The 19,347-nt window shown below is 39.1% G+C and overlaps 1 protein-coding gene across 1 annotated transcript in view; it reads left to right on the top strand.

Annotated features, from left to right (window-relative positions):
• Window positions 1–10,853: 10,853 nt before the first annotated feature.
• CLSTN2 (calsyntenin 2) overlaps window positions 10,854–19,347 on the top strand; it is a gene marked incomplete at both ends in the record, with an annotated part of 273,204 nt that continues 264,710 nt past the window's right edge. Inside the window, one exon of the mRNA XM_081328917.1 lies at window positions 10,854–10,917. Coding sequence (XP_081185043.1) covers window positions 10,854–10,917 — 64 coding nt within the window. The remainder of the gene's footprint in view (window positions 10,918–19,347) is intronic.

Genomic DNA, 19,347 nt, shown 5'->3' with positions numbered 1-19,347 from the left:
CTTGAATAAAAAGCAATTGAAACTTGAGTTCCATCTCTCTCTAAGTGACTTAGGACTGCGCCCACCCTGTATGGGGACGCGTCACACGCTAGGCATACTGGCCTTGACTCCTTGAAATGAGTGATCATGGAACTAACAGACAGAAGGGCCTTCAATTCCTGGAAACTCTTTTTGTGAACACTAGTCCACTTCCATGTAGCATTTTTATCCAAGAGCCGGTGTAGCGGCTCTGCCACTGTGGCTTTGTTAGGAAGGAATGCGTGGTAAAATTTAGGAGGCCTAGGAATCCTTGCAGCTCTCCTTTTGTTTTAGGGCTGGGTGCCATCTGAATGGCTTTTACTTTCGACTCAGCAGGGTGGATGCCATCAGCATCAATGCAGAACCCTAAGAACTCAGTTGAGGGGACTCCAATACTGCACTTATTCTTTTTAAGCTTGAGGCCTGCTTCGTGCAACCTTTGCAGGATGGCTCTGAGCCTCCTTGCAAGCACCTCAGTGGACTCACCAGCGATGAGCACATCATCAAAATAGGGGCAAACCCCTGGAATGCCCTTGAGTGTACATTCCATGATGCTCTGAAAAATGCCAGGGGCTACACTGATCCCAAATTGCAGGCGCTTTACTTTAAACGTCCCCCTATGGGTTACAATAGTCTGTGCCGTGGCTGTGGCCTCATCAACAGGGAGCTGCTGGTAGGCCTGAGCCAAATCTGATTTTGCAAAAATGGTGCCAACCTGCAAAGATGCCAGGATGTGGCTTACTACTGGTACTGGGTGTTCATGCTGTTTGAGTGCACAGTTAATTGTGCATTTGTAATCTGCACAGATTCTGACCTCCCCATTGGCTTTAAGTGGCATTATGATTGGGGTCTCCCAATCACCCCCATCTACTGGCTGCAGTATGCCCTGTTATCTAGTTCAGTGTGTAAGAGCCTTGGTGGAGCAGTGTTTAAGAGCCTTGGTGGAGCAGTGGGCTAATGCCTCCTTAAGTAACACCACCTGCCTGCAATTAGTGCAGGTTCGCATCCCACCAGGCTCAAGGTTGACTCAGCCTTCCATCCTTCTGAGGTAGGTAAAATGAGGACCCAGATTGTTGGGGGCAATAAGCTGACTTTGTAATAATGCCGCTTGGGGGGGGCCTGAAAGCCCTAATAAGCAGGCATATACATAGAATGAAGGCTATTGCTAAGCACATTGGTTTGTGCTTAAATTGTAAGCCGCCCTGAGTCTTCGGAGAAGGGCGGGATATAAATGGGATTAAAATAAATAAATAAAATAAATAAATAAATGGAACCCTACAAAGTTTAATCCTGACTGGCACTACATTTGGATCTAGTTTAAATGCTATAGGCAGGCCCGTGTATGTCCCCAGAGCTGAATCAAACACATCTGCAAATTCCTCGCATACTGTTGCTAGATTCGCGACTTGTGTCCGGTTGATCCCGGTTACTTGGATGCCTAGTGCATCAAACCAATCAAGCCCAATCAGGCTTGTTTGCTGACCCCCTACTACAACAACATCCAGGTGCCCCGAAAACCCCTTAAATTTAACGGCTAGTGTGGCCTCACCCTTGACTGCGACTCTGACATTCTGTAAAGATTTTGTTTCATTTAGCAACTAGAGTCTCAAACATTGAAATTCAGTTTCATTTGGATTTGGAAGTTGACAGTCTTCTTGGCACACACAGAAACTTTAAAATCTATATTAATTTGACCATACTTTAAAGAAAAGTGGAACTATAGTAACATGTTTACTTCCCCCTAGAGCTCAGACAAAGATAATAATCAAATCTGACTTAAAGGTTCACTGTATGCTCCTCCAACAAAATAGAATTATTCTGCAATCTGATGACCCTATAACAGGGGTGTCAAACTGGCGGCCATGGGCCAGATGCGTCATGCTGAAACTGCGCCCACCCTATTGCCAGCAATGGAAAAAAAAAGTCATGATACGTCATGACACGTCACGTGACATTGCGAGTTTGACACCCCTGCCCTATAATATTAGTGTTATTAGATATTGAGCATTACAAGTTTGAGTAGGAAATAACATGTGCAAAATAACACGAGATGAATATCTCTGAGACCTGCTGACTCCAAACAGAATCTTCCTGTCCAAGGTGTGGCTGTTATGAGTGTTTGATGACAGTCACAAGTCACAGTCACAAGAAAGGATTATAATGGTATGTGGGAAAGATCTTAAGAGCCAAGGAAAAGATATGCCACCTAGGGAACAGTCATATAATAGCATAGACCACAGCTGGATAGTGGGCAGGCCAAAAGGCTCAGAAGAGACCCTCTCTAGTATCTTGGGTTGTAAAGAAGATGATGGGAGGATTATACTTTCAGACTTGCAAGATTGCATTAATGAAGCTTTACAATAAAGTAGAATTAGCTTATCTGATTGTGTTTTTTGTTTGGTCTACCTGGTAAGTTTGGCAAGGATTCAGAAGCAAGCAGTTTGTGCAGAAACTCTTGCCTACTCAATAATCTTCTGTAACATATATAAAGGTCCCAACTCTCATCACTGTTAGGAGAGTCCTTAAGACCTGGCTTTTCCTTCAGGATTAGGGGTCATTGAGTGAATATACTCCTCCTCTGTGTATTTGCTTTGTTCTTTTTTTACTTTCAAATTTTTATTACTTTATCAAAATGTAAAATACAGAAATACAAAGAAAAAGGAAAACAATGGGAAAATAGGGGAGAGAAGAGGAAAGAGGAAAGAGTGTAGGGTAAAGGAGAAAAGAAAGGGAAAGGTACTGGCTTCCGGCACTTTTGGGCACAGTAAAAAAAGGTAATAACATAAAACATCAACTTTTTATTTTTACATAATAATATATGTTAGACATTTCTATAACAAAAAACCTATCTAAACAGCAAAACCCAAAATCAAAGTTTTCATCATTTTCCGCCTCAAGCACAAAGTTCAGAAGTGGTTTCCAAGTAGAAACAAACTTAATTGTATTCTTTTCTTTAATCAAAGCAATTAATTTAGCCATCTTTGCTAACTTCGTCAACTTTTGCAGCCATTTGTCCATTATGGGAATCAAAGAATCCTTCCATTTTTATGCATAGAATATTCTCGCTGCTCAGCATATATCATCAAAGTTGAGGGGTTTTTGTCTGAGCTTGGTTGCCATTTTATATTTTAGTTTCTAGCTTTTGTATTTATATATTGGTTGTCTTTGATGATGTTAGAGCGCTTATATTACTGTATGTATATCCAGAGTCCACTATTGGCCAATCTTATAAATTTTTAAAGAAATAAACTTTTTTTTAAAAAAAAACACCATATACTATATAGCATCCACATTTGTTTTTGATATTAACTTTTAAAGCTATGGTGTTCCTATGTACATGTGGCAACTGAGGCAGAAATAGGCCAGGAATCTATGTGCAGGGTGGATGTTCTTGCTGGCTGATGTGACATGGTATAATTTTATAATTGCAATATTATATGGACTGTATTTTATGATTACATACAGTATGGTTCTTTTCTTTCTGTCATTGTAATAAGAGGAATAGAGATCTGATAAGATGGCTCCATGGTGCGTGACATCAAGCTTCTCTCTCCTAGACTTCTTAAACAATATTAATGTTTTACTATGGATTTTAAAAAAATGTTTGTGTTCTTTTTGTGATTTGGTTTTATAGTCTTTTTCTATTATAATCTGCCCAGATTCACATTTTGTGAGATTGGTGGTTATATAATTGTAAATAAATAAATAAGTATATGTTGCTGCTTTTGAGTTGCCTATGGTAAAAATAATTGCTATGCCATAAAACATTTGTAATAAATACATAAATATTTAGGTGAAATAATTTTACATGTCTTTTAAACTATTTTTTTATTTTTATTTTATTTTAATTCCATTTATATCCCGCCCTTCTCTGAAGACTCAGGGCGGCTTACTACTTTACTATGAGTACAAACTATTAGTGATATACTATCAAAGAATTGCAGTAATTTGAGGGCACCATAAACTTGGTGGAAAAATACATTTTATGCAAAACATAACAAAAAATAATCATTCAAGGAAAGTGTTTGTCTATCTTATATATGTATATAGCCTTGCAGTCAGTTGGCTGAATCCCATCACTGCCTAGTATGCTATAGCTACTAAATTATCTAAATGTTATACTAAGCCCCAAACTTGTAAGTTGATGTACTCCATTTGCTTCAGTCAGTAAAAAGGGTCATCATCAGAAACTGGAAGTACTGACATAATTACAACAGAATCATGCAGTAAATTTGTTAACTTATTCCTTTTGTTCTCCACCTACATTTCTCCCATACAACAGTTTGCAGGCACTGAAAATATAATCAGTGGATAGGTTGTTGCAAATAGTGGTTAATGGTACTTGACCTTTACTCCAGGCAATGTGAAGAAATTTCCACGCCATATCTTAAATACTCCAGTAATAAGATCCTGTGTATTCTTGTTTGGGAAAAAAGTACATTTTGTCTTAACAACTAGTAAGACAGCAGCTTAACAGACTGTTTAACAGAATAATGATATAAAATATGAAGTATTATCCCTGAAGAACAACATTCTTATGGGTTTCTTAGGGGTTTCATAATCTTTGTTTTACAGGTGGAAATTTAACAAGTGTTTCTTTTAGGCTGATTTATAAAACCAAACCCTGATCCTTTGGCTGTGATCAAATAATGTGCAAATGTTGCTCTTGCTTAAGGTCCTATTTTTGTCCACTTATGCAGAGCAATAAAATTCATTCAATTTTGTTATGGAATGTAGTGGGCCGGATTCTCAGAAGGAAGGGTGCATTCCAGAAGAGTAAGAGACAATTCAGTTCAGATAGTTTGTGTGAGAGAAAGAGGGTGAAGACATCCTCTCCCTAGGCAGTTATCAGCATATGTTCTTCACATACATAATTCTCTGCTTTAGTTTGGCAGGATTCTTTCTACAGGTGTGGAATAATAAAGAAACCTGCTTGGAAAAATCATTACTTTCTAGGTTTTTGGAGCCTGACAATTCAGTGGGATACATTTCAAGGTAATTGAGCAGAGAATTGCATCCTAAACTAAGACATATTCATTTTTTTCTATTCTACCAATGATAGGAAGGATTATTCTTTTGCTACATTTAGCATTGCTTGTCAATAAAAGAATAAGTATATTGTATGTTTCTGAATGCATTTCAAAACGCTGTCTTCTGATTCTGTTTTGTGAAAAATGTGTATATTTCTCTCTCTTGCTATAGGTATACATATGTATAAACTATTTTAGCATGATTATAAAATTGGCAACAGGTGCAATAACTTTTCTAGATAATGAAATGGCATGGTTAGTGCACTTTGATAAGAATTCTATATAAGGATGAGAAAATTCCCTGATTATCAACTGCATAAATTTTATGCTTTAATGGATGAAACAGCTATTCTTATGTGGCAAATTCAAAAGGGGACACTATAATAGTATTTTATGCTACCTTGCCTCTTAGATTCAGCACATTTTCTATAATCCTTTCTTCATTCTAATACTGCACTTTGATGATGACAACAATTATGTACAGTTTGTGTTTCAGCACAGTTTTCATTCATATCTGAATTTTATTTAGTTATTCTTCAAGAAGCCACAACTTCTTCTAGAACTCACATAAGCCATTTTGGCTTAGCAGATACCAAGTCATAAAAGAGGTTGGAAGTTTTTTTCATTTAATAGTGCACAACATGTAATTTACCTATTATAATTTATATTATATGCAAATCATACATCAATGTTTATTATGCAAATATTGCTTTTAAAAATCTCTAGCTTGGAATGATGTCTCTATTAAAAAGATTGGAAAAGGTCAATCACAGGGAAGAAAGCTGTTTCATACTATGTGGCCAGGAAACATAATAATTTTTAAAAAGCTTTGTGCAAAGTAGATTATACAGTTGCTGGTCAATGGTGATAGATTGAGAGAAGTTAATAGAGGTAGTCCTTAATTATTATCAAATTGGGACCATAATTTCTGTTGCTAAGCAAAGCAGTTGTTAAGTAAATTGAAATCAACTTTATAAACTTTTATGCCATAGTTACTAAGCAAATCACCACAGTTGTTAAGTGAATTATGTAGCTATTTAAGCAAATCTGGCTTCCTTCATTGACTTTGATTGTCAGAAACTGGGTGGGAAGGTTGCATATAGTGATCACATGACCCCAGAACACTGCTAACCGCCCTAAATACATGCCAATTTTGATCATGTGGGGATTCTTCAAAGGTCATACATGGGAGATCCAGTTGTAAGTCACATTTTCCAACGCGATTTTAACTTCAAATGGTGACTAAATGAATGGTTAGTCAACCAGAACTAAAAGCCATGGATAGGAAGACCAGAACAATAATGACAATGAATCAAATCCTTCATCCTCACAGCAATGTTGACAGACAATTCTCACCAAGGAAAATAGGTGGGCATGGAATGTTGCAAGTATAAAGGTAAAGGTAAAGGTTCCCCCGCACATACGTGCTAGTTGTTTCCAACTCTAGGGGCCGGTGCTCATCTCCGTTTCAAAGCCGAAGAGCCAGCGCTTGTCTGAGGACATCTCCGTGGTCATGTGGCCGGCATGACTAGATGCCAAAGGTGCACAGAATGCTGTTACCTTCCCACTGTAGTGGTCCCTAGTTTTCTACTTGTATTTTTACGTGCTTTTGAACTGCTAGGTTGGCAGAAGCTGGGACGAGTAACAGGCGCTCACTCTGTTATGCAGCAGTCGGGATTTGACCTGCCAAACTGCCGACCTTCTGATTGACAAGCTCAGCATCCCAACCCACTGAGCCACCACGTCCCGTTGCAAGTATATCATATAGTTAAAGAAGAAAAAAAGGCATTGGAAGAATATCTGAAGTACAGTGAAGAAGATGCACTGAAGCTAGTATACATGGAAAGGTTACTGGGTACTGGAGAGACCAAACTGAAAGACAAAAAAGACCACATGAAGAATAGAAAAGAGACATAGCAAAGCAAATTATTAAATGGCTAGTACATAAAAAAATATCAGGCGAATCAGATAACAAGACCTGGCAATGGCTAACAGCAAGAAAATTGAAGAATGGGGGGCTGCACAAGACCAAGCCTTAAGAACAAATGCATACAAAGCCAAAATTGAGAGGACAGCAACAGTCAGCAAATGCTGCTTCTGCAAAGAAGCTGAAGAAACAGTGGATCACCTGGATAGTGGACATTGTAGTACCTAGAAACAATAGAAGTGAAAGAATTGGACAAAATACAAAATATAAAGACCTGCAAATAGAAGTAGAATGACAGTAGCAAAAGAAAGCAAAGATAGAAGCAATAGTAACAGGGACCTGGGTGCAATTCTAAAACATCTGGAGCATCACTTGAATATCATCAGCATTGACAAAATTTCTATCAGTCAATTGCAAAGAACAGCTTTACTTGGAACAGCTTGTATTTTGTGATGATATCATCAACATCCCAAACAACATCTGTCTGTCTATATTTCTTGGATGGATAAAAATGGCAAATCCAAAACCAACCATAACAGAAGTAGGATTCTCTGGAAAACAAGTTGTATTTTCCCTTTCTGATTCTCCAAGCATAACAATGATGATATTCTCACTTTTTTCCAAGAAACTGAGGAAGAAACATGGAACTTTTTCTATACAATCATTTCTTTTCATGACACAAAATTCTAGGTTGCTGAATAACATAGTTATATTTTAACTTCATTGTCTTCAGGGATAACATGTCAAGAAACTTTAGGTGCCTATTCACCTGTCATGGCATACCTACTAAGCTCCTGCACAGTCAATCCATCCACCTTTGTGTATTGGCACTGTCACACTATTATGGATGACTTGTCAACTGGAATCATAATATCTGGACAATTCCACTCAATAGACACATAGCTGGAAGAGTGGATTGGATTCAAGAAGAATGAAAACCCCTGGATTCTGCAAATGGCATTGCAAAGGAGTCCTGGATGCTATCCTATCCTCAAACCTGAAAATACATTTTTTTAAAAAAGATTCAGTGGTATGATCAGTATGAGCTGTATCCACTCACACCCTTTTCACTATATGTGGCACTGAGCTAACTGAAAACAAAAAAGGCTTTTTGTAGCTGCATATTTCTGAGTTTAGGATTCTGTTTTGATCATGGCTGTTGATAACAGTAAAGCCCCGTTCAGTACTTTGCCCACGTTGCTTGGATTTAACTGATTGGGGGAGTTGGTTTAGCTGCAAACACTGCCATGTCTGAGAGTTAAATGAGATCCATCTGGATTAATGAGGGGACATATTTTAGAATGTGAGTGACATGCTTATCTCACTCCCCATTATCATGTTGATAGCATATTGGGCAAACAGGGATATGCTGGGTCAAATTAATAGGTGTCTATGGAAATTTGGATATGCAGAGAAGACTTGCTGTTGTGTTTTCTGGCTTTGGAGAAAAGCACACTTGCTACAGTTGAATTGTTTGGCTTCTGTTTGAGTTTTAGCCAGATGTGAGTGCAGCTGAAGTGGAAACAGTTGTCAACAGGCCATTAGAGAAAATAAGCACTGCTGTTTAGCCTAATACTACCACTTAGATGCCAACATTTGTTCAGCAATCTGGAGATGAATGAGTTAAAGGGTTCATAGTGATCATCTGTCAGATATTTCTCAGTACATGATGATGCTGAATGATATGCCTGACAAAAGGCCAATGGGCACAGCTGGGAATAGAAGACATACAGTAAAAATGAACTACATTGAGAGCTTTTTGTTTAGTCAGCAAGAAAAAGAATGTATCATAAACACATAGAATATACAGCTCATTTGTACAGGAAGGATGGTGACTAGTTATTTGAGCAAGCTCTGAAAGATATGCTGCAGACTACTGAGTTGCAGCTTTTGAGGACATGAAGAAAGATGTTTCTATGCTGCAGAACTCCTACAAAAGAGATGCTGTTAATGGAAAGGGATGAAATGGTAAATTGTAAAGATGTGTTACTATGTTCATTTTCATTAGTATATATGTTAGAGAAAATCAATGGAAGGGATTTTGAAGATCATCTAGTTCAGACATGTCAAACTCGCGATGGCACGTGATGTTGTGCAACGTATCGGGACAGTTTTGCCATTGCCGGCAATGGGGTAGGCGTTGCTTCCAGATGACACATCCGGCCTAGTTCAACCATCTGCCCAATGCAGAAATCTTCTATTACAGCAGGGATATCAAACTGCTGGCCCACAGAGAAGTTGCATCATATGGAGGCCATGCCCACCCCAGCTCCGGCAATGCAAAAAAAGTCACGATATGTTGCAACATGTCACGTGATGTGGTGAATTTGACACCCGTGTATTACAGCATTCCCACAAATACATTTCACTGCTCCTTCTTTACACACACACACACACACACACACAAAATCTGTTTCACTGCATATCTATCTATCTATCTATCTATCTATCTATCTATCTATCTATCTATCTATCTATCTTTTCTTTACAGTACCTGAGAAAGTTATCATGTCTTCCTCTAGTCTTCTCTTCTTGAGGTCAAAGATTCAATGCCTTAACAATTCCTCACAGATTTTTCTTAAAGGATCCCTTATTATGACTTTTCCTATCACTCCAGTTTTCAATTTCTTCAAAATTCTGCCTTGCCTTTTCTAAGTGTGGTATTATAAATGCAGGATAGAGAACCGAGATTTACCTTGATCTTTGCAGTATACTTCTTAAGTTTGCATTTATTTTTACAGCTATATAACATTGTTGACTTAGGCTCAGCTTGTGATCCACAAAGATGTGCAGATCTTTTTTATTTTTTTTTTGCATGTATTGCTCCCCATCCTATATCCTTGCCTCAGATTTTTCCTACTAAGGAATAGAGAGATACTTTGTAATTTCTCACTGAAATGTTGGTCAGCTTGAAAACCCAATCTTTTCCAGGAAGAAATCCATATTCTTTGAAGTGTGATAATGCAGGAGATAACCAATAATGGGGAAATGTATTCTTCACATCAAGGACAGAGCTTTTCCTTTTTTTTTCTCCCAGGCTAAACTCAAAACTATATACTATGCTTGAAGCTAGATTAGGGCTGACCAATGATTTTACTAATTTCTAATGAAGACCTTGTCACTGGCTTTGGTTACTTGACACCCCACAACCATTTTCTCTGACTGGCCTAGGAGAATCTGGCTTAGACCGAACGCTGCGCCCCCCAGAGGCGTAAATTCGGGAGCAGGAGGAAGTGGCTGAGCTTTCCGTGGTCCTTACTTAGGCTTGGAAACTATCGGAGCTTTCTAAAAGTACCAAACCCCCAATCTTTGCGTTGCTGCAGTAGGGAAACCCAGCAATGTTTACATCGCTTTCTTTCCCAGAGCTTCAGAAGACAGGCTTCAGAAATAAAAAAAAAAACTGTCTCCCTTTGGCGGGCGTCTTCTGACAAGGACGCGTGCCTAAAGCGGACCGCACAATTTCCGCGCGCTTCGAAAGGAAACAGAACACCGAGGTTCCTTGCGAAGGAGCGTCTATTTCCCCTCCCGCCTCTCCTTCCTCATGAATATTCACGCCTCTCCTCCCAGTGACGTTGCAGCAGTCCCGCGGTGAAAGCTGGAGAGCAGCTCCGGTCTGGTAGTACAGCCTTGCGAATGACTGAGCAGCAGCGGCGGCAGCCGCCGCAGTAGTAGCAGCAGCAGCAGTAGTAATAATAATAATAATTGCAGACGCCGCCACAGCTGTTCTGGCTGCTTGTTTGTTCTCGGGTCTTCCGCTGTCGCCAGCCTCGAACAGGCTGAGGGAGCGCATCTCCGAGCCGCTTCTAAAGGACGGCTGCTGCTGCAAAAATAGTCCCCCGAAAATAAAGCACGTTCTGTTGCTCGGAGGGGCGGAGAAGATGAAGCAATGCCGAGAGTGGGCGCTGCTCTTCTTGGGGGTGGGCAGCCTCCTCGCCACCAAAGGTAGGTGAAGTTTTTTTTTTTTTTTTGTTTTAAGGGGAAAAGCAGGGTAGCTACGCAGGTGTAAGGGGCGCCGCCTCGTTTGTATTTGCGCGAGAGCCGCGGGGACAACTCTTCCAGTCGCTAAAGGCGGCGACGCCGGGGGCGGGAGGCGGAGTTGTTGTGTCTGCCTGGCTTGGGTTTGGGGGGGGGGGTTCTCGATGCTGTATAATATCGCACCGTTTTAACGAGGCGGGCTAGTTTTTGATTTTCCCAAAATTGTTTCGAGGGAGTCTTCTGCGCGCTCGCAGAACTGAGAGAAAGAGGTTCCTTGGCTATTCACCCCTATTGCGGGCGATGGAGGAGGTTGTTCAGGGCAGGGAGAGAAAAAGGGATTTCCACGACGTGACTCAGTCCTGGAGATTTTTGAGAGCCTCCGAAAGTTTGAGGTGTCATGCGGGAGGCGGGTGGAGTTTTAGGGATGAATTGGGTATGTATGCGTGCTGCACTGCCCTGGTTGGGTTGCTATTTAGCGCCTGGGAAGATTAAGCATCCGGAACGCGGCTCACCTTCAAGCCCGATGCACCGATGTACCGAGGGATGTTCGCTTCTTGTGGTTTCAACCGATGGCTTTGCTGCCGGTGGTTCTAAATTTACGCTGTCAGAAGATTGAAGGCAACAATTAAACGAGGAGTAAAATGGTTCTTTGCCTTGTAGAGATTAATTTATACCGAAGACCGTATTGGCTGGGTAATATTACAAGACCTGTGGCATTTTTCGAAAGGAACACCTGAAGATTTTTGTCTAAATATATAACTTGTTGAATATGTAAAGTTTAAAATATCTCTTGGTGCCTGTTTAAATTTTCTAGCAAATAAATGCATTTATTTATTTGCAGGGATTGCTCAGTTACAGAACACTTTGCTACTTCATTGTTTCTAATTCAACATAAAGCCCCTTGAGGCATTTTGTGGAAGTTTTGATACCCATTCCTTTAAAAGAAAGCCATTCTTCAGAATATACTGGGTTGAGAAAATTCATAGTTTCTGCAGCATAAAGCTCTTTGGATAATCCCTGGAGACTTCCTGTATTCCCTATATAATGAAACACACAATTCATAGATTTATTTGGATGTTATTGTTTTCTGCTTTTGATACTACTAAATTTGCTTAGGAGAACTACTAATCATCTTGACATCTGTTAATTGCTTTGATTCAAAGCTGTTATTTGACATCTAGTTTTCTTGCATTTTTGCTATGAAGCACAGGTGGTCCTCGACTTAGCAACAGAAATTTTAAGGCTCAATTGTGGTTATAAGCAAGACTGTTGTTAGGTGAATTTTGCTCCATTTTACAACCTTTCTTGCCAAAGTTGTTAAGTGAATCACTGCAGTTAAGTTAGTAATACGATTGTTAAGTGAATCTAGCTTCCTCATTGACTTTGCTTGTCAGGAGGTTGCAAAAGTGATCAAATGAATCTGGGATACTACAACTCTCCTAAATATGAGTCAATTGACAAGCATCTGAATTTTGATCATATGACCATGAGGACACTGCAGTGGTTATAAGTATGAAAAATGCTCATAAGTCACTTTTTCTATTGTAACTTTGAATGATTACTAAATAAACTGTTGCAAGTCGAGGACTATCTATAATTGCAAGACATCAACTATTCTGAGATAAGCAAAAAAGGAAAAAGCAGAGTTGATTTGAAGATATTTTCTTGTATGACATTGTTGGGTTTTGAAAAATAAAGTTTATATTCATCACTGTCATCCAGAGGTAACATTTACAAGGTACTGAAAAAAATGTTTTGCAGACTTAAAAACCAAAATATTTGGCATTAAAAGGTCAGCCTGATTTACTATTAGTCAAACTTTATGTAATTTGCATGAAGTTTGAGTTGATCATAAATAGTGGTGGTGGAGGTATGTTGAAAATTACTGTTATTGTTGGGTATCCATTTATTACTCATCCTTAAACCAAATCCCATTCCACTGAGTTTCTCTGGCATATTCTTGAGTTTGGTTTATAAGCATTTGAAAAATGTTACAATAATTCAACTCCTGGCTCATTTGAATTTATATCGAGTTCCAAATTCTGCTTTACCACAGGGGGGCTGCAGAGTGCATCTTTTGACTTCAACAATTTTACATGTTCAATTTTTGATATAAAAAGTTTTTTTTTAAAAAAAATATAACTTTACAAAAATATAGAAAATTCAATCAAGTTTTAAAGTCCTTTTTAATATTGGATATTTTAATATGAGGTTCTGCAGCTAGCATCATCTCTGACTCCTGTTGCTGTTGCTGTATTTGTATATATTTGAAAAGTGAATAATTTTGTATTACAATGCATTATTTCACAAGGGAATGGCTTAATGCTAAAAAAGACATCATGCATCCTTAGGTGAAAATCAAGTAAGCATTACACTTCAGTTTCTTAGTAATTCCTATGAAATAAGACCTATGACTAGTGAGTTGCATCTAGAAAGCTTTAAAACCATAATGTCAAACTCCATGGTTAATGTTTCACATTATTTAGAGAACAAATAAAAATGGAAAAGATATCTTCAACATTTTGACAGTGAATTTCAGGAATTGCTGCACCAAGATAAAATACCATGATAAACTCATATGATATCCCAAGTCTGAGGCTACCTATTTAAAAGAAAACACAAATAACTCTATACATGGATAAAATAATGCTATTATATGCAACAATTTATAATCAATGTAGCAAATATTGAGAAAATTAAGTTATTGTTAAAATATATCTACTTCAGTAATCTGTTTTTTCTATAGATCTTAATCTTTTTGCCTTTTACTTTAATATGTCTTTTAATGCCCCCCAAGTTGAATATGTTTGGTGTTCTGTAGTAGGACACTGCAGAGTTCTGGATTCGAGATCTTAAATATGATTTGGGAATCATATTTAAAGTAGCTACATCTTTTCCTGAGTTTCTATATTACACTGCACAGCTGATGTTCTATCCTGAAAAAAATGCCATGCACCTGCCTGTATGTGCCTCAAATCATATTTTATCCTTTGAAGCCAATCTTTTCCTGTACTGTTAGAAATATAGGAAATGCCACTTGTATGGGCTTTTAGTTTATTAGGTAGCTTTGTTTTGAGAAAATCTATTAGAGTTAGTGTCAATGCTGCAAAACATCTACTGTAATTTACTTTTTTATTTTAAAATATTGTTAAGTTCTAAAGATTATATTGCAAATTGACATATAAATTTAAGATCTTGAGTAATATGATAAATATTCCAATCAGTATGTAACAATTACCTAGAAGATGCTCCTCCATTTTCTAATGTCCCATAAGACTTTATTGGCATTAGAATGACTGTGAAATGTGCATTTGAAGTTCTCTGAAATTATGATTGATGTTCCTATCTGTTACATTTGATGATACTAAGAAATAGGGAATTAAAATGATAACAGATCTTGGTAATGTAATCAATATATTTACAATAACATTGGTTATTCAGAAGTATTTGGTCCTGGAATATTTCAAATAGTTTCATTAGGTTAACAGACATAATTGTTACCATCAATGAACAATGTTTGCAACCAGTGTTATACAGTGTTCATTTAAAAAAAAATAATCGTAAGAGAGCAATGCTTGGCTGGTTTGTGAAAGGATTTTTAACACAACTTGTGAATCCATTGACTATCAGTACTGAACACTAAATAAAGTATAGAGGGAGCAGTTATAGCTCTTTATGTGGCTTCTTTTCTATTTTTTGTTACCTGGTGTTGCATTGTAATCAAACAATATGTTATCTTCTGCCAGTAAAGGTGATCCTTGACATACAACCAAATTGGGACCAGAATTTCTGTTGCTAAGCAAGGTGTTTGTTAAATGAGTCATGCCTGTTTTTACAACCTTTTTTTGTCACAGTTAAGTGAATTATTGCAGTTGTTAATTGAATGACATGATCATTAAGTGAATCCAGTTTTGCCCATTGACTTTGCTTTCCAGAAGCTGGATGGGAGGGACTCACAAATGCTGATCACATGATCCTGGGACGACACTGCAACTGTCATAAGTACCGTATATACTTGAGTATAAGCCGAATTTTTCAGCCCACTTTTTGGGCTGAAAAATTCCACTTCGGCTTATACTCCAGTCAACAAAAAAACTTACCGAGGACTTGTGCGCGGCCGAGGCTTTGGTGCTTCCGGGATCGCGCGCACCTCTCCCAAGCCACCGCCGTCCGGAGACCTGCCGAAGTTTGGGGAGGTTTGGGGAGGTGCGCGCCTCCCCAAACCTCCCCAAACGTCGGCAGGTCTAAACCTCCCCAAACGTCGGCAGGTCTCCGGACCTCCGCGCCCTGCCTGCCTGCTTCTTTCCGCAGCGGAAAGAAGCAGGCAGGCAGGGCGCGGAGGTCCAGAGACCTTCCGACGTTTGGGGAGGTTTGGGCACCTCCCCAAACCTCCCCAAACGTCGGCAGGTCTCCGGACTTCCGCGCCCTGCCTGCCTGCTTCTTTCCGCAGCGGAAAGAAGCAGGCAGGCAGGGCGCGGAAGTCCGGAGACCTGCCGACGTTTGGGGAGGTTTGGGGAGGTGCGCACCTCCCCAAACCTCCCCAAACTTCGGCAGGTCTCCGGACGGCGGCGGCTTGGGAGAGGTGCGCGCGATCCTGGAAGCACCGAAGCCTCGGCCGCGCGCAAGTCCTCGGTAAGCTCCGGGCGGTCACTTGCTTCGCGTCTCCTGAGGGAAGGGGGGGCGACTGGAGCGGGCGTGTTTCCTCGCCTGCTGGGCGCCACGATTTGCCCGGGGAACGCGCGGGCCCCGAATGGCAGCGTGGAGCGAGGAAGCGGACAGCCAGGGCTTCCCCGAGAGCCGCGGCCACACAGGGTATTCCTGTGTATTCAGGCTTGCAAAATGGCGGATCGAGCCTCTGCTGGCGGCAGAGGCTTGCAGAGCGCGGATCCAGCCTCCGCCAGCGGCGGAGGCTTGCAGAACGGCGGATCGGCTTATACTCGAGTCAATAACTTTTTCCAGTTTTTGGGGGTGAAATTGGGGGTCTCGGCTTATACTCGAGTCGGCTTATACTCAAGTATATACGGTATATGCTGGTTGTCAAGTGCCAGAATTTAAATCACGTGACGGTGGGGATACTATATGAGGACCAGTTGTAAGTCACTTTTTTCAGTGCTGTTGCAACTTTGAATGGTCACTAAATGAATGGTAATAAGTCAAGGACTATCTGTATCTTCTATCATAGAAGCTAAATATATTGAGAACTATAAAAAACACTTCAGAAAAATTATTTTCCTGACTCTTATGTTCCTGCACATATACAGTTATTTTTCTGCACATACTTTTTTGTGTAGAACAAATAACTATTTTTATTCCAGAGATGTGCAACCTTGTGATATGAACCCTGTTCTTTGTTTTGAATTATGCTGCAAGAAAGCTCCTAGGAGGTACTGAACAATGGAGAACACAATGATACAATGTGTCAGCCTCCAAGGTGGCTTCATATATTGAATAAAATACTTATTAAAGTATTGTTTATTATTTTAACCTGTGTCTGCCTTTGCTATTTATGCACATACACACTTGAACATGAATCAGCCCATTTCAGGATGAAAGTTTTCACTAATGCTTACATTTTGTTATCTCTCATGCTGATCTAGAGGAGGTTAGTAGGCAGGTGTTTTTCAACTTCTCGTGCTGAGAAAAGAATTGCTGGTTTACAAACATCCAGCCAGCTTCTGTGCCCAAGGGGGATTTATAATTTGGGTCTCAATTCCTCATCTTAATCGCTACAGCACCCGGGTCATGTTTACGTTCTGTGTGTGTTTACTTAGATAAGCTTTAGTAACAACCTTAATTGGAAATCTATTTTTTTCCTGTAAAACTGTAAAACATAATGCAGTTTAAAATTATGCATTTTTAAAATCAGTAACTTTAGTATTGAAACAAATGACATTTAATCTAGGTATATATATTTCCCCCTTTAACCCTATATTATTGAAAATCAGATTAGATACTAATCTCTATAGATTATTTTTATTAATTGCTAGTTCATAATGGAGACAATATTAAACAGAGAAATAAATGCATTCAAGTATTATTTTACCAATTGCCCAGGCTAACATTGTAACAACGCTAATAAACTAGAAGGGGATAGAGGAGAGGAGAGGAGAGCTGTGCAGTTTTCTGAAGATGGATGTTCCAGTTGAGCCACCACCTCCCATTTTAGATTCTGCAACTATTCATCCTCTCTGTCCAGACTTTTAGACAGAGCTTTATTTTCACAAATATTGGATACAAGCTCTGCCTGATTGAATTGGATCACTTTATTTTGTATATTATTAAGGACATCACATTGTTTGATAGATTTCTGTAACACTTCAGCCTGGATCCACCTAAAAAGTCCCTTGACATGGATAAGATACTTAACAGGAAACAAACCCACTTTAATGCTTACCTGAACTCAATTTCATTTATAAAATATTTTAAAACTGCTGCCTACCTGGGTATTAACGTCTCATAAATTTTGGCTGTTCAAAAATGCTGAGCAGGATCATTTGGATGAAGGACCACTTTGGAGAACCAGAGCTGCTTTATATTTCTATTTAAACAGATATGACATAGACAAAAGCATCCTACAATCATGAGTTTAACAGTGTATAATTGTCAAAATTTATTTTCAGTATATAATGCATATTTTAATATACTCTTAAGTTTAGCATTTCCCCCTATTTATATTAATTTCTGCCTTACTAGTCAGTGTTTACATGCTTACCACTTGTCTTTTTTTATTCTGGTTGCTGGAAAGGATCGGATCAACTCCATATTCTGCAATGCTCCTGAAAAGTAAGGACTACTTGTGAAAACATATCCACTTTTCTAAAGGAAGCTTCCCCCAACCCCCAATAGCACTTCGGCTTTCTCACCGCTATAATGCAGCTCTCTGTAAGGTCAAAGAACAAAAAAATTATCTTTTTATCTAGGGAGATGAAAAATTGTTCAAGTGTTCCTAGGAGGCAGCATTTAAATTGCTTCAGGTTTTTCAACATAGAGAACAATGGGAATTTGAAAAAGCCTCTTGGTCCCTTAATTTTTTTATATTGATGCAAAAATAGTCCATACTAACTCTCATTAACATCCAGCCTTCAGAAAAGTTTGCCAGGGAAGCATTTCCAAAACACAACAAACAACATAATAGTAGGAAAAATGCATGTTTCTGATTGACTTAAGGCTTTGTAATGCATCATACTTTCATTTATTAGTCACTCAATTCCTAATAGTTCATCCTTTTTTTTGCACTTCCCAAAAATCTTCACATTCAGAAATTTCAACTGAAATTGTATAAATAAAACACAATACACAGTAAAACCTTTATATTAATTTTAATTTTACCAATATTTTCAAATTCTTTCTTATGAAAATCTTAGGTACTAGTTGTGTCAGTTTTTATTAGGTCCATAATTATTTTCTTAGTCTCTTACTATATGCTTAAACGTGTTATCTTCTGTCCTCAGCTAAATCCAGCCAATGGCAACGAGAATAAATTTGTGTCTGAAATTTTATTGGTTAATGTATGGGTTCAAAAGACACAAGCACATACACACACCAAAAAGATATGCCCTATTTTGTCCTGAGCTTCAGAAAACATAAAATAGTTTTGAGCAAAGTTTATACACAAAATCGTTATTTTAGTCCCTGTATTTGCATGCTGTAGAGCAGGGGTGTCAAACTCAATTTCATTGAGGGCCGCATCAGCATTGCGGCTACCCTCAGGGGGCCGGGTGGGTATGGCCAGGGTGGGCGTGGCCTCCTGGGTGGGCGTGGCTAAAGTGCGTATGGCCTCCTGGGTGGGCATGGCCAGCTCTACATCGTTCGCATCAAGGGTGCCTATGGGGGCCTGGTCAGGAGTGGGACAGATCTGAGGGTCTCTGGCAGGAGGAGGGTCTCTGGGCCAGGGCCAAGGCCATTCCCTCACTGTTTCCAAGATGGCTTCGCGGGCCACATGAAACCACTTCGTGGGCCGCATCCGGCCCCCGGGCCTTGACATATCTGCTGTAGAGTGACTCAAATAAGCTCTGTTGAGAAATACAAATGGTGTAATAGTTTGCAACAGTAAGTCAGCAAGTATAAAATATAAATAGACATTTTACACTGAATAGTTTTATGTTTTAAAAACGTACTATATGGAATGGCCATTGGCAAATATCCCAATTATTTCTTTACTTAATCAAAAACTATGTTGTAAGCAAACTTTTTGAAATTTGGAACAGGTAGGAACAAAGTTTGTGTCAGCAGGATTATATAGAGAACATTCATGGCTTCAAGAGATAGATAGGTAGAACAAGTTAAGATAGCTTGCAGAAAAGATTGATTTATTGTCCTTTTCAGAAATACCGCTGAAGTTAAATATAGGGTAGAAGCCAGTGCTATTTATGGGGTAGCTGAATAGCATCTTATTTA

The sequence above is a fragment of the Vipera berus genome (assembly GCF_964194415.1).
Source record: "Vipera berus genome assembly, chromosome: 5".
NCBI classification, from domain to species: domain Eukaryota; kingdom Metazoa; phylum Chordata; class Lepidosauria; order Squamata; family Viperidae; genus Vipera; species Vipera berus.
Note: the sequence above shows the minus strand (reverse complement) of the source record. Positions and strands in the feature narration are given on the sequence as shown.